The following is a 19,748-nucleotide window of genomic DNA, read 5'->3' on the forward strand; positions in this document are numbered from 1 at the left end:
AAATACACAATAACTCTCTCAACAGATCTGTTTTGGTTCGGATTCAGAGTGAGTACCTGAAGCAGAAGATTTTGGAGAAAAATATATGGTATGTGGGTGACTCTATGTTTCACACGTCCCAATGGTCCTCGGAGCACTCAAAGAACACTCCACCTCTGGAAGCTATCCAGATTTAGGCACACTTGACGGGTGATCCTCTCGACTTGCGTCACACAAAATGGCTGAGTTTAGTTGCTGGTCTCGTGGTAGAACCAAAAGAAACAGATGAATTTACAAGGAACTTAGTAAGCCTTACCCTATTACATGTCAAAGTAGAGGTGGATCTAACAAAGCCTCTACCCCTCCATCGTTGAGTTCGAGCGGGAAAATGGGGAAGTAGTGGAAGTTACTGTCCACTACCCATGGGTCCCCCCGACGTGTTATCATTGCCATGAACTGGGGCATATCATTCGTAGCTGCTTACTCTACACCCCTCCTGCCGCTGATCCCCCTGCTGCTGCTGGTAAAAGAAGTAACAAAACTCCAGCAAAAAGTGCAAAAAAGGCTCACCCGGCTGTAAAAGTGAGTCAGTCAACCTCAACTACCTCTGGCCCCAGTAAACCCTCAAACCAAGTTCAGAAAGCCCCAGACTCTGTTCCTCGGTCTTCTCCCAAGGAAGGAGTCTCCACCAATGATTGTCACTGTCTCGCTACCCCCTCTATAAATCAGATTGTAGCAGCTTATCACATGGACATATCCACTTCTTCCATCTCCACCAAACATCCTCCCTCCCTTGTCCTCTCCACAATAAAGCCTTTCAATCCCTTTTCCACCCCTGACCCCCCCCTAGACCATCTCTCAAAAGATCTCGCTCATCACCGACCCTCTCCCCTCCTCAAACCTCAAACCCAAACCCTTTTATACGCCCCAAAGCCACCAAGAAAGCCCTGCCTTCCACAAACACTCACCCTCTTTCCACAACTGATCACCTTCAAAAAACCCTGTCTACTACTTTTTCAAACTCTTTTGCGCTTCTGGATGTTCCCAATCTTTCGGGAGATCCTTCCAACCTTTTATAATGAGTGTAAAACTCTTTTTTTGGAATGTTCGGGGGCTAAATGAACCGAACAAGCATAGACCTTTTTATTCTTGGCTAAATTCTCAGCAGCCTCTTTTTGGTGCCATTCTTGAATCACATATCAAAGAACCCTCTCTAAATCCCATTTTATCTCATCTCTGTCCTGGCTGGAAACTAAGCTCCAATCTTGCTTCTGATTATGATGGTAGGATCATCCTAATCTGGCGAGACTCTCTAAATGTCCAGATCATATCTCAATCAAGCCAGTGCATCACCTGTTGGATCTACTTCCCTAACCAAGCCCCGATTGTCTTCTCTGCAATCTATGCATTCAATGAATGCTCGGACCGTGATGCACTCTGGGTTGAGCTCCTTACTCTGCATCAAGATCTTGATTTGGATAACCATTTTTGGATCATCGGGGGTGATCTAAACTAAGCCCTTCATCCCTCTGATCACTCGGGAACTCATGTCAACACTCCTGATGCTCAGATGTATCAGCTCCAGAACTACTTCCTTCAAATGGGAGTCTTTGACCTGCGCTTCATTGGCCCTCAACACTCTTGGACCAATAGGCAACCCGATAACCCTATCTCAAAGAAGCTTGATAGATTCCTTGTCAACTCCACAGCCCTCTCCACCTTCCCAAATGCCTTAGCTTCCTTCATTCCTCCCCTCATCTCTGATCATACCCCATGTGTCCTTGACTTATCTTTTTCCCTTCCCATAGTCGGTTCCCGTCCTTATAAATTCCCTAACTACCTGACCAAACACCCAAACTTCCATCAGTTAATACATGATGCTTGGTCTCAAGCCGGAAACATGTGCCAAACGCTTGCCCAATTGTGTTGGAAACTAAAAGTCATAAAGAGTGATATGAGAGCACTAAACATAGATAATTTTTCACAAATCCAAGAGAGAGTGAGTGTTGCTAACCGTTTGCATCAATGTGCGTAGGTTGAGGCTTTGCAGAACCCCACTACCACTACGTTCCAAGCCGAGAGAGACTTGTACCAGAACTGGACTTTCCTGAGACAAATAGAGGAGATGTACTTTAGGCAGAAATCAAGAATCAACTGGTTAAGAGAAGGGGATCTTAATACAACTTACTTCTTTCAGATTTGTCAAGTTAGAGCAAGCTACAACTGCATTCGTGCTTTCTTGACTCTTTCGGGTGACCTGATAACAGACCCCTTGGAGATGAGTGCGCTAGCGGTCTCACACTTTCAATCAGTTCTCGGGCCACTTCACTGCCCCCCATCGGCTCTTCTCTTTCCCCCATAATGGTTCCATGATCTCTTAGGCTACACTTTCCCTGAAGATCACAGACTGAGTATGGTGTCAATCCCATCTGATGAAGAGACTAGGAAATTGTACTTCAAGCTCAACCCAAACAAGGCGCCTGGCCCCGATGGACTAACCTCTGCTTTCTTTAGGGCTTCTTGGGACACTTTCGGTGCAGAAGTGATTACATCAACAAAGAATTTCTTTGCTTCATGCTTCCTGCCTGCAACAATAAATGCCACAATACTCACTTTAGTGCCAAAATTTCCAGGAGCCTCAAAGATTACAGATTTCAGGCCAATTGCGTGTCTTAATACTGTCTATAAAGTCCTATCAAGACTGCTAGTGAGAAGACTGAAGCCTATCCTACCCTCTCTGATCTTGCCAAGCCAAACTGCCTTTATAAAGGACAAGCTCCTTGTAGAGAATACTATCTTAGCGGGAGAACTGATAAACGGCTATCACAAGAACAAGGGCTCGAAGAAAATTACCATAAAGGTAGACATTGCGAAAGCCTTTGATACATTCTCCTGGGAATTCCTATTCTCATGTCTTCAGGGCTTGCAGTTTCCCCCACAATTTATCTCTTGACTCCGAGCCTGCATCTGCACAACCAGCTTCATGTTGGGTTACAATGGAACAGTCAATGGGTATTTTAAAGGGAAACGAGGTCTCAGGCAAGATGACCCTCTTTCACCTTACCTGTTCGTGATTGCTATGAACGTCCTCTCTCACATGTTAAACAGAGCAGCATCACAAAGCAGGATAAAGCTCCATTCCAACTGTCATGCGATGAAACTAACCCATCTCTTTTGCTGATGATCTATTAATATTTATTGATGGTTCTATTGAGTCGGTGCAACAGGTCTTGCAAGTCCTAAAAAAATTTGAGATGAGGTCAGGACTAGCAGTTAGTATGCAAAAAACAAGTTTATTTGCGTCAGGGCTTACCGACACAGAAGTAGACACTGTCCAGGCATCAACAGGCATGGCGCTTGGTCACCTCCCCTTCAGATACTTGGGAGTTCCCCTCGACTCAAGGAAGATCACCCTCGCAAACTGTGAACTAATTATCCAACAGGTGAAAGGCCGGTTCAACAACTGGTCTGTAAAATCTCTCTCTTTTGCAGCAAGGTTACTCCTCATCAAGACAGTCATCTCTGGCATCACAAACTTTTGGTGCTCCGCTTTCATACTTCCCAAGGCCTGTATTGTGAGGATCAACTCTCTATGCAGCATCTTCTTGTGGAAAGGGAACCTTGAAGGACATAACTCGGCGCGGGTCTCATGGGAAACGATCGTCTTAACCAAAAGACAAGGATGCTTGAGGGTGAAAGACATGAAAACTTGGAACAAAGCTTGCTGTCTCCGTCTACTCTGGATGCTGTTCTTCCGACAAGACTCGGTCTGGGCGACATGGTTCAAAGAAGTCATACTCAAAGGCTGGATCCACAACTATTGGACCACTACTCCGAAGCAATCATACTCATGGTTCACAAACAAACTACTGAAGCTCAAAGATTTTGTCTTTCCACTAATAAAGCTCCGGTTTGAAATTGGAAACACAACTCGATTCTGGTTTCAAAATTGGACGCCTTTTGGAAGTCTCTATGATTATTTACGAGGCTCTGGCACACGTCTGGGGATCCCTTTAACTGCTGTTGTCTCCTCTCTACACTCTGATGGCGCATGGCGACTCCCTCCAGCGAGAACTGATCGCCATCTTCAGCTACATTGCTTCCTGACAACTGTTCAGCTCACAACAAATGAAGATAACTATGAGTGGGAGATCGATGGTAGGACCACAACTAAACTCAGAACTGGAGAGGTATACACTTACCTTTCTAAAGAGAGACAAGATGTACTATGGCACAAAGCCGTCTGGACTTCGCGAGAGATCCCACGCCATAACTTCCACACATGGCTTGTTGTACTAGACACACTACCGACCAAAGATAGACTCATCAGATGAGGAATTCAGGTTGACCACCGATGCCTCCTCTGCAACTCCTCACCGGAATCGCGTGATTACATATTTGGGGAATGCAACTTCTACCGCCAACTATGGAGTCTGGCCGCAAGGAGGATACCGATAGCTCCCTCATCAAGCTGGCTTCAAACACTGGATCAGATGACTTCACTACCTCCTCTGAACTCATCTCGCCTCCTCAGACTTCTAGTTTGGCAATCGACACTCTACTGGACCTGGAATGAGAGAAACTCCCGAGTGCATGCAAACGCCTTTCGCTCGGTAGATTCTCTCTTCCTCTAGATCGATCGCCAGGTAAGGAACAAGACCCAAAGCTTTCGTGAATCAAACCCTGTCCGTTCATCACAGATGCTTCTGCAGTGGCTCACTCATGGTTGAAGGAAGCACCAGATCGCAAAGCTATTATCTCTCCCTCACCCGTAAACTCCCCAACTACCTCCATTACCACTCTTTCAGAAACTGCCTCTTGGACTTTACTATGAGTTTTACTTGGGTTCTACTTGTGATTCAACTGGACTGGGTTCTTAACTAGCTTTTAGCTTGTAAAATTTTTTTTGGTCTCATGCTTTTAATATTAAGAATGCCTTTTACAAAAAAAAAAAAGATATCAATATAGTTGTTTTGTCTTTAATTTAGATATATCAATGTTTATTATATGTAAATACGTAGAGCTTGTCGAAGACTACAGAAACGTAGATGAATGTTGGTGGCTCGAAGTAGCGGGTGTAGGGTTAGAATTTAGAGAAAACCCTTAAATTAATACCCACACGAAGAGACGTTGAGAGGTTAACGAAATTCAGCGCACACCAAGGCAATCTCTAACCCTTATATGTTTAAATTTATACATATTCCGTAAATTTATCAAGTAATTATGATCAAATGTACAAGAAAATAAATATAATAAAAAAGGTAGATCGATTACTTAAAATGGATGTTGTGTTGGTTAGGGTAGACGTTGGCATCAGTCGCCGGTCGAGAGGTCCGTCCAAACCCTCCCAACTCTCTAACGGACTCTATTTTATTTTTATTTTTCTCTTTATATATATACATAAACTTTATATAATAGACTATATATATATATATATATGTATACGTGCTGTTGCTCTTCACCTTTCTTCTTGTTCCCACATACCCATCTTCCTCAACCTTTCCCAAAAAGAAAAACTTAGGGTTTTAAGCTTCACAATTCATACAGATATGTATATATATAAAACACACAAACGCATAAAATAATTGCGTATGTTGTTTATGTAACATCTGTGTGTTTTATTTTCTTGTGATATTTTTCTTTGTTCTTGTATTGGTTTAGATCGTTACGCTTGAGATAAAGGTGTTCAGTAAATATTAGTTAAAAAGATCAGCGTAAAGAAAGAAAAGGATCATGTGTAGTCGAGGCCATTGGAGACCAGCAGAAGACGAGAAGCTCAAGGATCTGGTCGAACAATATGGTCCTCATAACTGGAACGCCATAGCCCTCAAACTACCTGGTCGATCTGGTAAGTATCTTTTACGGGTGGTCCTAGATATTACAAAACTAGGGTTTGATATATGTATTAATTATGCAATAAAATGGATAATAATTTGTAATTATGTTGATGTATATATGCAGGTAAGAGTTGTAGATTGAGATGGTTTAATCAACTGGATCCGAGAATAAATCGAAACCCTTTCACTGAAGAAGAAGAAGAAAGACTTTTAGCGGCTCACCGGATCCATGGGAACAGGTGGTCCATCATCGCTAGACTTTTCCCTGGAAGAACTGACAACGCCGTCAAGAACCATTGGCATGTTATCATGGCTCGACGCACACGTCAAACCTCCAAGCCTCGTATTCTTACCTCCACGACTTCTTCTTTATTGGCGACTGACCAAATCATGATGGCTTCTGGTGATCGGAAGAGAATACTTGGGGACGGTATCGGTTACGCTTACCAATTCTCTCATATCAATCATCTTCAGTTCCTAGAGGAGTTCTTCACCCAAAAGATCGCTTTCAATACCAAAGGTAAACTAAAAAAGTGATGGGAGTACATTTTCATATTAGCGTTGCATGGATTGGTGATGAAATTATTATGTTCTAATTTTTGCAATGGCAGGGGAGTTTTTTTTTTCTTTCTCTCTCTTTTCATTGCATAATCAAAAAGAATTGTGATGAATTTCGATTTATTTGTGATAAAATCGTATTTTCTGTTGTATAATAAATCATTTTCTTTATTACCCTAAATTTTTATGTATTTTAATTATAACTATGATTTTTTGGTAAAATTATATAATTATGGTTGCAACGACATATATAACTGGTGATTTGATTGATCTTCATTTTTAGATGCGATGGTAGCAAATCAGAGTAAAAAGCCTGTGGAGTTCTACAATTTTCTACAAGTAGATATGGATTCTAACAAGAGCGAGAATATTGATCAAGATTCAGACCAAAGCAACCCCCATGACTCGGACAACAAAAAAGAAAGTCGTGTTCCTTTCTTCGACTTTTTATCTGTTAAAAACTCTACTTCCTAGGGTTAACTCGTTTGCAGTATATCCGTATATGTATACGTATGTAAGTCATAAATTTCTAGATTTAACTAATTAGTCTGTATACTTACGAGACTTGACATCGATTACACGTATGTTTGACGTATATAAATTACTAAATAGTGAGCTCTAGCTAGCTAATCTGAGCTGAATGTTAAAATGTACCAAATGTAAATGCATCCACTCCACACATTATTAATCGGTTTGTATGAGGTGGGTAAAATGTCTAATCATATAATTCTTCTACCAATAAAACAATCATATAATTAAACTTACGGCGGCGTTCTTAGTTTAGAATACTAATTAAACGATGATTTAACTAAAGAGAACAAAAGATGTCGTGTAACCAAGAAGTAGTGGGCTATTCAAACAGATCGCTTACGGTCAAGATCAGGCACAAGTAAAATGCATATATACACACACAATCATATACTTTTTTTTTTTTTGAAAAAAAAAAATAACATCATCTCTATGCACTAAGCCAAGGTAAATCATTAGTCACAATCATATACTTCCTTGCAAACTTATGTGAATACATTATATATATAGAGCAAATCACCTAAAAGACCATAAAATGAGTTTTTTACTAAGAGTTTAAAAATCATTATACCCTTACTTTACAGATATATAAATATAAAATAATTATTTCAATAAATAATCAAAAATCAAAAGTACTTTTATAAATTCGAGCTTTTTATTTATTTTTCATATTTTTCAATTTTATTTTGAAATCAGAAAATTCTTTTTTTAACTATTTTAAAAATTATTATTTAAATTTTAAATAGTACTAGGTAATAACTCGCGCCTTGCGCGGAATGTGATTATTAGTTTCGTTATTTTTTAATAAGGCGCGAAATGTGATTATTAGTTTCGTTATTTTTTAATACGGAGACATTAATCTATTTAATCTGGATATCGGTTCGGTTTTAGGTTGTTTTTTTGGTTTTTAATCTCCTAAAATATAACTATCATTTTAAGTTAATATTTATTTGGTTTGTTCGGTTAAAATATTTGATGTTTTTGGTTTTTTTTCTGTGATAATCAAAAATTACTATTATTTGTTTGTTTTCATGTTATGAATCTTAGATAATCGTGATGTCGAACCAATGGTTTCATATTATAGTTTCTAAACGGATAATAGTTAAAAGAAAAAAGAAAATTATTAAGACAAATTATGAAAGAAATATTAAGAAAAAAGAATATTTTAACTTCCAAAAAAATTAGATATTTCAGTTGTGGTAAATAATTAGTTATAAGGTGCTCACGTCAATGTGCACATGTATGTGTATGTAAAAGTATATAAAGATGATTGATAATATATAAATATACTGTTAATTAATATTAAATGACATTTTTTCAAAATAATACATGAAATATAAAATTCTTAAAATGAAATTATTTAAAAATATTTTTTTTTGTAAAATTTATATAAACTATAATATATAACTTATCTATAATTCGTTACATATATATATGCATATAACGGATCAAATTGGATATCCGTTTCTATAAATATTGATATTTTTGATTTGCTTTTTTTTTACGGATATTGCATTTTAGTATTTGATTTGCTTCGTAGAGTAACGGATATCCGTATTTTTTGGTTCAAATCAAAACAGATAACAAATCGAATCAAAATTTATGAATAATTTGTCCAGATCTATTCGTAAACAGTAAAAATAACGTAAAGAAGAACCACACATGTGAGTTTTATATTAAAAAAACGTAAGTACATAATGCGAACATATTTATGTAAAATTTGGCTGAAAAGCTCTTTACATGTGACATGTGTCCATTTTAGTATGAACGCATTTATTACAATGCTTCTACACGTGACATGTGTCCAGTTTAGTGTGAACGTATTTATTATAATGTTTTTCCTTTAATATATAAGGGATTTAAAAAAAATTAAACTCCACCCTCCCTCACCCAAAAAAAAAATCACTCCTCAAATTTAAATTCTAAATCTAGATTAGTTAACCATATATATATAAATATCTTTTTATTTTATTTTGGTCATTTTGATTTTTATGTATTATATTTATGATAAAAATTTCACTTTTATATATATATATATATATATATATATATATATATATGATATATGTACATTAAAAAGAAAGGAAGAATATAATTACTTCCTGTATCTAGATCGAAGTCGTGCTAATTTGAATGAGTGAGATGTTTCAAAATGAAAGTTTGTTTGATACAAGAATTAAGCTATTTCATTAAGTTTATTCTTCCTATCAATTATAGCAGGTTCCAAACGTGTTTCACTGTATATATTATATTTTACTAACATTATATAACTAATTAATCAAAACTACAAGACTGAGTGAATTTTTGGTGAATAGATTGTTTGTCAATAAAATGCAGTGTGCAAGTTTGAACATAAACACAATCGAGAATAATGCTAGCATAAGCCACAGTTGCATGATATAGGTAGTTAAAAAGGAAAATAATGTTTTGCACGTTTTTGTAACTGTAAACAATGTGATGAAAATATACACAAATTCTATATAAGGTTTTAGATAATTGAGTTTTTTTTCCCGGCAAACGGCTATTCTATTACTCAAACTTGAGGTGGTCTGGGAAGTCAGATCGGAATAGAACAACCAATAAAACATAAGGATCTATGAAACGAACGTGTATTCCTAGCTAACGAATCTGCAATCTCATTATGCGTCCTTGGAAAATAACTGATCTTGAAGTACAAAAAATATAACCGAAGAGTTTGAATGATTTCCAGCTCAGTTGAGAAGTTGGGCCAATCTTGTGGTTGTTCTATCATTGCAATCAGGTCCTTGTAGTCCGTCCCAAACCTCTGACAGGTCGAGTGTTGTATCATACTCTCCATTACCCACTTTAGTGCTTCCAGTTCCGAGTGCAGCGGTGTCTCTCTTCTCCGCAAGTTTCTTGACCCCATGAACTGTATCTTCCCCATTGTATCCTTCCAAACCCATCCCATTCCACTAAACTGAGCTGTGGAGGTCCATGAACTATCCACCATACAAATATTACTCAAGCTTAAGGCTTGTGTTTCTTCATCAGTTTGTACATGTGGTGGAATCAGTACAGTGTCTCTTGCATTATACCAAGCTTGGCACTCACCCTCTGCATACATAACTAGTTCCAATGGATCTCTGTCTATGCCTCTAAACAGCTTATCATTCCTACTTTTCTAAATGTACCAAATTATCCAAGGATAAAAATCTCTATCATCATCTGGCTCCAGAATACCATTCTTTCTCCAAAAAAGATAGTCCATATTAGCATAAATACTTGGTACAGGAAAAATTTCAGAATTCAACGGCATTGATGATAATTCCCATGTTTGTAAGGCCGGTGGACACTCGAAGATAATATGAGTAACAGTCTCTTCTGCTGCTCCACATCTTGGTAGTAATTGTCGAGATAATTGAGTTTTTAATGGTGAAGTATGATAACGGAAAGACGAAATGGATGTTGGAGTATAGATATGATTAAGTTGGGTGTAGCTATCAGACACCAACAAAGATTATTTCAAAGCAGCATGTAAAACCTAGTCAAAAATACTAAATTACAAAAGTAAAAACAATGGGATGTAGTTGGAGATAAAAATAATTACATTTGACATTTGACATTTGACACGACGGATAAATTAAGTGAAAGTTTAAAAGTATTGGGGCAAAAGTAAAAGTTTAAATGATTTAAAGGATTAGTTGGCAATAGCTGACATAAACAAGTGATGAGTTATGCGTCAGTCGGCACACGTGTGACATCCCTCCGTCTCTGAGCTCTAGATCGCGCGTAAACGTCTAAACGGTCGTTACTCAACTTTCTTTAATCGCATTTGTTGCGAACGCAAACGCGGAAAAGCGTTTTGGTCTGGCGTTTTGGTTCGTGTAACGGTAACGCCGTTTAGATCGCAATAGCTTTTAGCAGATGAACAGATTCTCAAGTTAGAGAGTAAAACGAAACGAACGAGGGATCGTCGTCGTCTTCATCTTCCAAGCGACGAATCAAACCCGAGATTCTGAAGAAACTGCCGTAGATATGGCGACTAAGGTGGCATCGTCTCCAAGCCTTCCCAAATCTGGAGCCATCTCCAAAGGCTACAATTTCGCTTCCACTTGGGATCAGGTAATAGCTCTCGAGATTCCGCCATTAGATTTGGATAGTGATCCTTTAGTTCAGATACGATAGTTAGATCTGAATGATGCTCTGCTTGTTGAGAATTTAGAGATTCTGTGTGGGTGGCTTGCCTTGTTATCTTCTCCATGTGTAATGTGGTTACTATCCATTGCAGAGCGCTCCTTTGACAGAGGAGCAGCAATCAGCTATAGTTTCTTTATCTCAAGCAGTCGCTGAGCGGCCATTCCCTGCCAATCTTGTGAGTCTGAAGTTGTTTGTTTTGGAGTTTTCTTGAATGTTTTCTCTTTTTTTTTTTTCGTTTGATGTAAATGTGAGTGGTTAGTTCCTGGTTTTATGTACATGAGTATGTTTACCGGCCCGAGAATGGTTTGTCTGTCTCAGCAGAGGACACAAACTTGGGAGATTCTGGAGTAATTGAAGCTGTTTTGGTTAACACAAATCAGGTAATCTCTTGCCCTGCAACTTTAAATCCAAAAATCTGTGACTTATGTGGGGAAAGACAATGCTTAGCTGATTTTGATAATAGAATGCGTTACTGTAGGGAGTTGCATTTGTATTTGTGGTGTGGACATCTCTTTTATTTCATCTCTATATATGTGCTATTGCATCTTCATTTTGGCGTGCGTGTAGAAAGATTTATTTGATAAAGAATGCGATACTGTAGGATTTGCATCTGCATTTGTGGTGTGGGCATCTCTTTTCTTGGGTCTCTCTATATGTCTGCTAATGCTTCTTTATTTCGACGTGTGTTGCTTTTATTACAGTTTTACAAATGGTTTACTGATCTTGAATCAGCGATGAAGTCTGAGGTTAGTGATAGTCATGTTGTTCCGAGGTTAAATGTCGCGGATGATTATTTGGCTAATTGATTTGTTCGTTTCTGACAACAGACAGAGGAAAAGTATTTGCACTATGTCAATACTTTGACTGAGCGCATCCAGACGTGTGATAATATACTCCCCCAGACAGGTTTCCACCAAGTTTTTACCTTTCCAAGATAGTATTAAGGCTTCTGTTGTTGTATGTGACCTTAGGAATTATCCTACGCAGGTTGATGAAACGCTTGACCTATTTAACGAACTGCAGCTGCAACATCAAACAGTAACAACAAAGACTAAAACTCTTCACGATGCATGCGACCGACTGGTATTGTTTTCTACTCTCCTTTATGCTGGAAAATGATCTTATTGTTTCTCTTAATCTTTAGAATGTATTCTCCCCCTACCAGCTATAATTATCGAAAACTAAAAAATATATATACTTAATGCATCTTGGCTGTCAAAATTTTGTGTCCGCTGTGTGATTGTTGTAGTTTACTTATTTGAGCTCTTTCTTCCACCTTTTCTAGTTAATGGAGAAGCAGAAATTGATGGAGTTTGCAGAAGCACTAAGGAGTAAGCTCAACTATTTTGATGAACTGGAGAATGTAAGATTTTAAATACTGGCTTACTGACATAATTTTGCATATGTGTGTAGCTACTTGTGATTGCACCCTTGTTTTACTTATCAACATCATCTACTTATAACTTGGCCTACACGTGGAACTTAAGTACGTAGTGTAAGTTTCTCATTTAATACTGGTTGTAAATTTAGGAGAAAGACCCAACAAGGTTTTCAATTGCTCTAATTTTAGTGATTTATTTATTTTTTCCTTTTTTTTGCAGATATCCTCCAATTTTTACTCTCCAAATATGAGTGTATCTAACTCTAACTTTGTCCCACTGCTGAAACGGCTCGATGAGTGCATCTCGTGAGTAAATGATTTTGCATATGATATTCTGAAATTTACATTCACTACGTGATGATTTTCTAAAAGAATGCCGCACGTAACGTGCTGTAGGTACATCGAAAGTAATCCCCAATATGCGGAGTCGAGTGTTTATTTGCTCAAATTTCGTCAGCTACAGGTACTAGAGCCTTCACGCTCTCTGTCTCTCCTCCCTATTTCAATCTTATTGAGAGACGCTTAGTTTCTTGAGCATGAACACACTATTTCCAGAATTTTGCAATCTCTGTTATGAGAGAACACTTTAAGATTTATAATTTTACAGTCACGCGCCTTGGGCATGATTCGAACTTACATCCTTGCAGTGCTCAAAACTGCCGCTTCCCAGGTAGCTATTCTTTGTAATATGCATACATTCTAGCACAAAGCATGTATTTAGTTCTCGTGACTGGGATATACATATATTGAATACCCATATGCCTGTAATCTAGGCAAGTAGAATGAATTTTGTAGTTATGTCTAGTTTTCGTGAGACAAACATGTTATTTTATGATCAGGTTCAGGCAGCATTTCGCGGGACGGATGGAAACAAAGCATCTGTCTCAGAGGGTGTCGAGGCATCTGTTATATATGTTCGCTTCAAGGCTGCTGCAAGTGAGGTGATACCTTTTGATCTTTTTTCATGTTAGTGCAAAAATGCTAGGGTCACAGTATATATGATAAAAGACAAAGGAAAGTTAGCTTTTGTAGCATTTTCGATTTCAATTTTATGAGTTAGTGTTGAAATTATGGCATGATGATATTTTATTTCTTATGATGTTGAACATCGAAAATTTTATTTGTTCAGCTGAAACCTGTATTGGAGGAAATCGAGAGTAGGTCAGCAAGAAAGGAATATGTTCAAATCCTTGCAGAATGCCACCGACTATACTGTGACCAACGGCTTTCTCTTGTGAGTTTATTATCTGGATTTCATTAGCTTTAGTTTCTATCTGAGGTAACTATAAAGGCCTGTTTATTTTTCATTTCAAATTGTCAGGTCAAAGGCATAGTTCACCAACGAGTATCTGAAGTTTCCAAGAAAGAGGCACTGCCATCTTTGACTAGATCTGGTGTGCATATCTGATGCAGGTACATGAAGGAACGAGTAGCTCTCTTTATTCACATGGGAAACTAAGAGCTATGTCAGTTTAGTAGAAAAGGACGTTGCTATCATTATAGGAGATAAAAACATATAAGAAAAAGTTTAGAATGTTAATATAGCTGTTAATCTGTGTGATTTCAAAAGTCAGAGAGGGTCTTCGAGAGAGACAGTGGCTAATTGACTTGGTTTTGCAAAAAGTAAATTACTGCACCGCATGACTTAAATCCGTTCTGAAATTCAGGTTTGTCATATGGAGTATCAACTGTTTACTCATTTCTTTCCAGCATCATCGGAAGAAGTTTCGAGTCTGGCACCTTTAGTGGATCCTTTGTAAGCTTTTATTCGTGCGTACATGTTCACCATCTCTGTTTCTGTTCAACTTAACCCTGAAATGATTTTTGGTTCCTGATATACTGAAATATAGACAGCTAATACAGATTTTGCCATAAGCATGTAATTTATCTACTTGAATACATAATAATTGAGATTTATAAATCTATTCTCGTTCTCTGTGCTACCATTAGTGTTCATCAAATAATACACAGCAGTGAATTCACCCCATCATTGATGTTAATTGTGATTTGTGAATAGGGAACCTACCTTGCTGGCATTGCCTTGATAATATTGTGTTGGGTTGATTATGACTAGTCGCGTTTTCTTTTCTTGAGATGAGAAATTGTTATAGTTACTGGATCACGACACTGTAGTTAACTTTCTTTGAATCTGATTATGACTTCTGAAAAGCCTAGATTCAGAGGATATGAGTAAGCATAAGTGATCATGTTTTTAGTTTGGAGCAAATATGAACTTTACAGCTAGTATCTTGCAGATTGATTTCCGTTGTTATATCTTATACCTTGCTTCCAACTATATTGTAGTTGTTGTAGTCAGTGAACCATTACACTGTAGTCAACTTCCCTTGAATCTGAATATGACTTCTTGAAAGTCTAGGATTTAGAAAGTACTGTATGACTAAGCATAAGTGATCCAGATTGTTTTGGTTTCTTATATCTTATGCGATACATCCAATTTATCATTTTTGCTTGATTCCTGAACAGGTCTACGTACTTATATGACATTTTACGCCCAAAACTAATTCACGAGGCAAATATTGACCTCCTATGTGAGCTTGTTCATATCCTTAAAGTCGAAGTCTTGGGAGAGCAGTCCGCTAGACAGAGCGAACCCCTGGCTGGACTGCGGCCTACATTACAAAGAATTTTAGCCGATGTTAACGAGAGATTGACTTTTCGTGCCAGAACATATATTCGAGATGAGGTGCCCAATTTACCTTGCGAGCATTGTTTTTCTACAACTTATTTCTTGTTTCTCTCCCTGGCCTTTACTTCCACAAGCATGATTCTCATCTGCGTCTATGTAGAAATAGTGAAATTTATATGTTGTCACCACGAAGGCGAAACACCTGCTACTGATAATAGGAAATTTTTATCAGTTTCAGCTGTGTAATCCTGTTTATTCGTTGAGGACTTTGCTTTCCTTGAATTGCTCTGTTTCAGTCCTCTTCTTACTTCTGCAGATTGCAAATTATATTCCCTCTTATGAAGATCTGGATTACCCTGGAAAGCTGGAGAGATCTGCTAATACGCCATCTGATACCAATCTCGGGGTAAAATATAATTTTCAGATTGTTTTTATGGTTTGGTAATCTTAGTTTAATATACTTATATTCGAAGGCTCAGGATGATGAAAACGCTGATGTATTCAAGACTTGGTATCCACCTCTGGAGAAGACTCTCTCTTGTCTATCTAAATTATATCATTGCTTGGAGCCTGCAGTTTTCACCGGATTAGCACAGGCTAGACTGCTCTATCAGTAACTTTATTGCTTCTCATTCTGTTAAAGAAGACACGCAAAGTTGTCTAACTGATTATCACTTATGTTCCACAGGACGCTGTAGAAGTTTGCTCTTTGTCAGTTCAAGTAAGCAACCTAGAAAACTATGCTTTCATCGCCTTGCCTCTTGATTCTTTTTCATCTGTCCTTATTTTCATTTACAGAAGATGTGCCATTTTTTTCTGAAGAGCTTTCGTTATCTTTGTGTATTTGAGTTACGAAGTCCACATTATTTTGTCAAATATGTAACAGAAAGCCAGCAAGCTTGTCATTAAGCGATCAACTACAATGGATGGCCAGCTGTTCCTTATCAAGCATCTCCTTATTTTGAGGGAACAGGTTATGGCTGATCTATCTTTACTTTGCTTTCAATGACTATATTCTAAACGATACTTATATTTTTTTTCAGATTGTGCCGTTTGATATAGAATTTTCAGTCACCCACAAAGAGCTTGATTTCTCTCATTTACTGGTTAGTATTTTCGAGAGTCAGGTCCACTTTGTATGATAGATTGAAACGATAGCTTTTTAGAGTGCTTATCTTTGGTCTATGTATCAGATCTTTTTCTTCCAGTGGTTTCTTTCTTTGCTGATGACTTGGCTATATTTCGCTAGTAACTAATATCATTCATAAAATGTGGTTAGGAACATCTGAGGAGGATACTTAGAGGTCAAGCGTCACTTTTTGATTGGTCTAGGTCAACCTTTCTAGCAAGGACCCTGTCCCCTCGAGTTCTGGAGAGCCAAATAGATGCCAAGAAGGTTTTTTTATTTTTCTATTCCACCCACTATCAGTTATAGATTTGCCTCATGTTCACATAACTTTGTCATTCAAATGTGTTGATTTTGTTTTACTATGTAAACCATGAGCATCTTTCTGCAAGACTGATTTACCAGTATTGGTGAAAGATTAAAAATTTGATGTCATAGTCTGGGTTATTTTTCTGCCATTCTAGTAGGCCTAAAGAGATATGGTAACTTAATAGCAGACAATGACCTTCAATAAGTTATGCTCGTGTAACCAACCATTCTATTTAGAAGTTCTATTTTGGAACACCATACCTAGCTGCTTGCTGTAGTCTTATTATTTCCATCATGTACATTAAAAGTTGATAACCGATGCAAGTTGATATCTAATACATTACTACCAAGTAAATTGTAGCCCAGCCACTGGCAGAGCTAGTGTTTACTGTTGGGCAGAACTGGTTGAAGCATCTGTATTCAGTTCAAGCTGTTGCAGATGATCTTAATTTTTTGTTGTTAGCTTGTTTGTTGTATCATGCTTACCTGGACGCCTCTTTGATGCTGGATCCTTTATATGAATGGGAATGATGCATGCACCCTTTTTTTTTGCAGGAGCTAGAAAAATGTCTTAAGACAACTTGTGAGGAGTTCATCATGTCAGTCACTAAGCTAGTTGTGGATCCTATGCTTTCATTCGTAACCAAGGTGGGTTTTCTCTTTTCCTTTTATTTTTTTCTGGGAAACTTTTAAAGTTCAAGTCAGTACCTTGCACTGCTCCATTTTCAAGAAACTTTAAAATCTCCTCCAATGCATTACAGACCATTTATTACTTAAATTTGTGTCGTAGACACGTCCATTTATTTAACACAATGCACCGATCATCAGAGGAGGGGCTCTATTATCTAAAGGGGCTTCTCACCTAATGAAACAGCGTAACAGTTTGGCTGTGTTTATACATTATGAACTTGGTGTGTATGCAGGTGACAGCCATAAAAGTTGCTCTTTCAACTGGAACTCAGAATCAAAAGGTTGACTCTGTCATGGCTAAGCCGCTATAGGAACAAGCTTTCGCTACTCCAGATAAGGTGGCTGAACTTGTTCAGAAGGTACGATATAAGAAATGTACTCTTTTAGATATTTTAGGAATAGAGATGGCAGCTATATCTTGTTGTTCCCTATCAAGCTCTCCAGGATGCAACTTCTTTTACTGATCCATGATATTAAAATATTTGTACATCAGTAGTTCCTAGGACTGACAAATACAGATGCTAATGATCCCTCAAACATGCATTTGTTGTTCCTAGTACAAGAATTAATAACAGTAAGCACTGTGAAATGATGATTTGTATCACTTTTCGTAGGTATATGCAGCAATGCAGCAAGAGTTGCTTCCGATTTTAGCAAAAATGAAACTCTTATCTGCAGAATCCATCAACGAGGACCATACTTTTCAAGCCGATCAAGTAAGTCTTACTTATTCCAAATCCTCTGCTACTCCGACGACCATCTAAACCATTTTGGCTTTGTGTTCTTGTCGTCTGAGCCCAAGCCTCTTGCTAGTTTGAATACTAACAAATGCGTGGATTTGATGACCCTATAATGTATATGTTCTATATATTCAGGACAAATATTGTGGAAGCTCATACACAAGTGGAGTCTTTGCTCAAAGCCGAGTACTCAGTTGAAGAACAAGCGGATGTCAATATGATATCCATTCAGGATCTGCAAACCCAACTCGACAACTTGCTTTAACGTCTTGGCTCAATCAACGGTTTTTGATTTCGGCACTTGGGTTTAATATATAAAGAATTTTGCTTTTTTTTCTTACTACGTTTAGCTACTTTACAAGAGATCACTTTAGACTAAATAAATAAAATAAATATATATACCCCATTCGTTGCAAAATACATGAAGTTTTAAGATAGTGCACAACTATTAAGAAATTTGTTTTTTATCTACAGAAATAAAAATAAAATATAAATGAAAAAATATTTAACCATCACAAAATAGAGCACAAAATATCATTGGTAGGTGGTTATAGAGATTTTAATAAAGTTGTAAATTACAATAAAATATAAAAATATTATCTATTTTGAAACATCAATTTTTTTTTTAAACATCATCTATTTTGAAACGAAAAAAGTATTATTTTGTATCGAATTACTCATACATCTGTTAATAATATAAGAACATTTTACTATTTAGGATTTCTCACTTTTTAAATAGAAAATGATGTGATTAGTAAAAACATTGTAGTTAAAGTGGTGGGAAAATTGCAAAAGTAAAAAGAAAATTTGATTTGTCTACCATTCCAAAGTAAAACATTTTCACTTTTTCCATGCAGTGAAAAGTTTTCAGTTGAAAGAAAAACAAATCACTATAAGAAAATAATTTACATAATTTAGCGTTACTCCATTTTATTTGATTTTGCTTACCAAAACCAAAGCATTAAAAAAATTCAAATGAAAGTTATAAAATATTTGTGAAAGTTGTATAACATGTATTTGTACACAATTAGTTCATATTGATATTCTGAATGTAAATATTCAAGCGATAAACTTCAGCAAACGCTCTAGAAGACACATTGTATACCATTTACTCTCTTAGAAACATGTAGTTTGAGATCAAATTGAGCACATCTCTTTTTAGATGAAACATTTTAAAACAGATTAATTAACATACATTAATGGCAGATATTATGTTGATTTTATACTACATGTCTTAAGTTATTAATTTTCTACAATATCCTGTAGTGATTATGGAATCCCAGTCACCATAAATATCCGAAGAAAAAGTTTCAAAAAAGAAAAATGTTTTTGTTTCTACATTCATTGTTTTAGTAGGAATGTAGATCTCGTTTGAGTCGGTATATAAACCAGCTGTCAAGTTTTTATTGGTTGCTTGATTAATAAATTATAATATTAAGATAATAAAAAATTACTTATATTATAACAAAAATCTTGACACTAATTATTATTTATGACACTAATTTTTTTTGGTTTCACTAGAGATCCAACAAGAATGATAAAACAATACATGGTATATGATATCATCCATTTAGATGACAAACAATACATGGTATATGATATCATCCACTCTTTAAAACATGACTAAAACTATATATATTCAACCATTAAGCAATTTTGTTTAAAATTGATAACATTGTTTTCCATGATAAATAGTCCAGAATAATTTGTTTTATAATGGTTTTGATTAGGCTTGAGAGTAAAATTTGTTTAGTGAATAATATTATTACATTTTCTTTATGATTTAAGAAAATTA

The 19,748-nt window shown here is 36.7% G+C and overlaps 4 protein-coding genes across 4 annotated transcripts in view; all 4 read left to right on the top strand.

Annotated features, from left to right (window-relative positions):
* The window catches only part of LOC106323712, an 8,272-nt gene extending 5,340 nt beyond the window's left edge, over positions 1-2,932 (top strand). Inside the window, exons 2-3 of the mRNA XM_013761792.1 lie at positions 2,015-2,261; positions 2,361-2,932. Of these exons, the coding sequence (XP_013617246.1) occupies positions 2,015-2,261; positions 2,361-2,932 (819 nt within the window). The remainder of the gene's footprint in view (positions 1-2,014; positions 2,262-2,360) is intronic.
* Positions 2,933-3,233: 301 nt separating this feature from the next.
* On the top strand, positions 3,234-4,437 carry LOC106323713. Its single transcript, XM_013761793.1, has 2 exons — positions 3,234-4,169; positions 4,279-4,437. Exons 1-2 carry the CDS (start codon positions 3,234-3,236, stop codon positions 4,435-4,437), a joined length of 1,095 nt encoding a protein of 364 aa, XP_013617247.1.
* A 1,031-nt stretch (positions 4,438-5,468) lies between these two features.
* On the top strand, positions 5,469-7,022 carry LOC106326074 (transcription factor WER-like). Its single transcript, XM_013764110.1, has 3 exons — positions 5,469-5,827; positions 5,941-6,336; positions 6,658-7,022. Exons 1-3 carry the CDS (start codon positions 5,713-5,715, stop codon positions 6,846-6,848), a joined length of 702 nt encoding a protein of 233 aa, XP_013619564.1. The 5' UTR covers positions 5,469-5,712; the 3' UTR covers positions 6,849-7,022.
* A 3,677-nt stretch (positions 7,023-10,699) lies between these two features.
* Positions 10,700-18,380, top strand: LOC106322561 (conserved oligomeric Golgi complex subunit 3). Its single transcript, XM_013760620.1, is given in 27 exon segments — positions 10,700-10,985; positions 11,152-11,235; positions 11,342-11,440; positions 11,762-11,806; positions 11,888-11,962; positions 12,048-12,143; positions 12,346-12,423; positions 12,662-12,747; positions 12,838-12,904; positions 13,049-13,111; positions 13,281-13,382; positions 13,571-13,675; positions 13,763-13,832; positions 13,835-13,854; positions 14,109-14,197; positions 14,926-15,145; positions 15,405-15,494; positions 15,568-15,684; positions 15,777-15,809; positions 15,975-16,061; positions 16,132-16,194; positions 16,368-16,484; positions 17,079-17,171; positions 17,447-17,572; positions 17,828-17,881; positions 17,883-17,929; positions 18,089-18,380. Coding segments are annotated over 27 exon segments (2,343 nt in total). The 5' UTR covers positions 10,700-10,898; the 3' UTR covers positions 18,219-18,380.
* The last annotated feature ends 1,368 nt before the right edge of the window (positions 18,381-19,748 follow it).

The sequence above is a fragment of the Brassica oleracea genome, chromosome C2, assembly GCF_000695525.1.
Source record: "Brassica oleracea var. oleracea cultivar TO1000 chromosome C2, BOL, whole genome shotgun sequence".
NCBI classification, from domain to species: Eukaryota; Viridiplantae; Streptophyta; class Magnoliopsida; order Brassicales; family Brassicaceae; genus Brassica; species Brassica oleracea.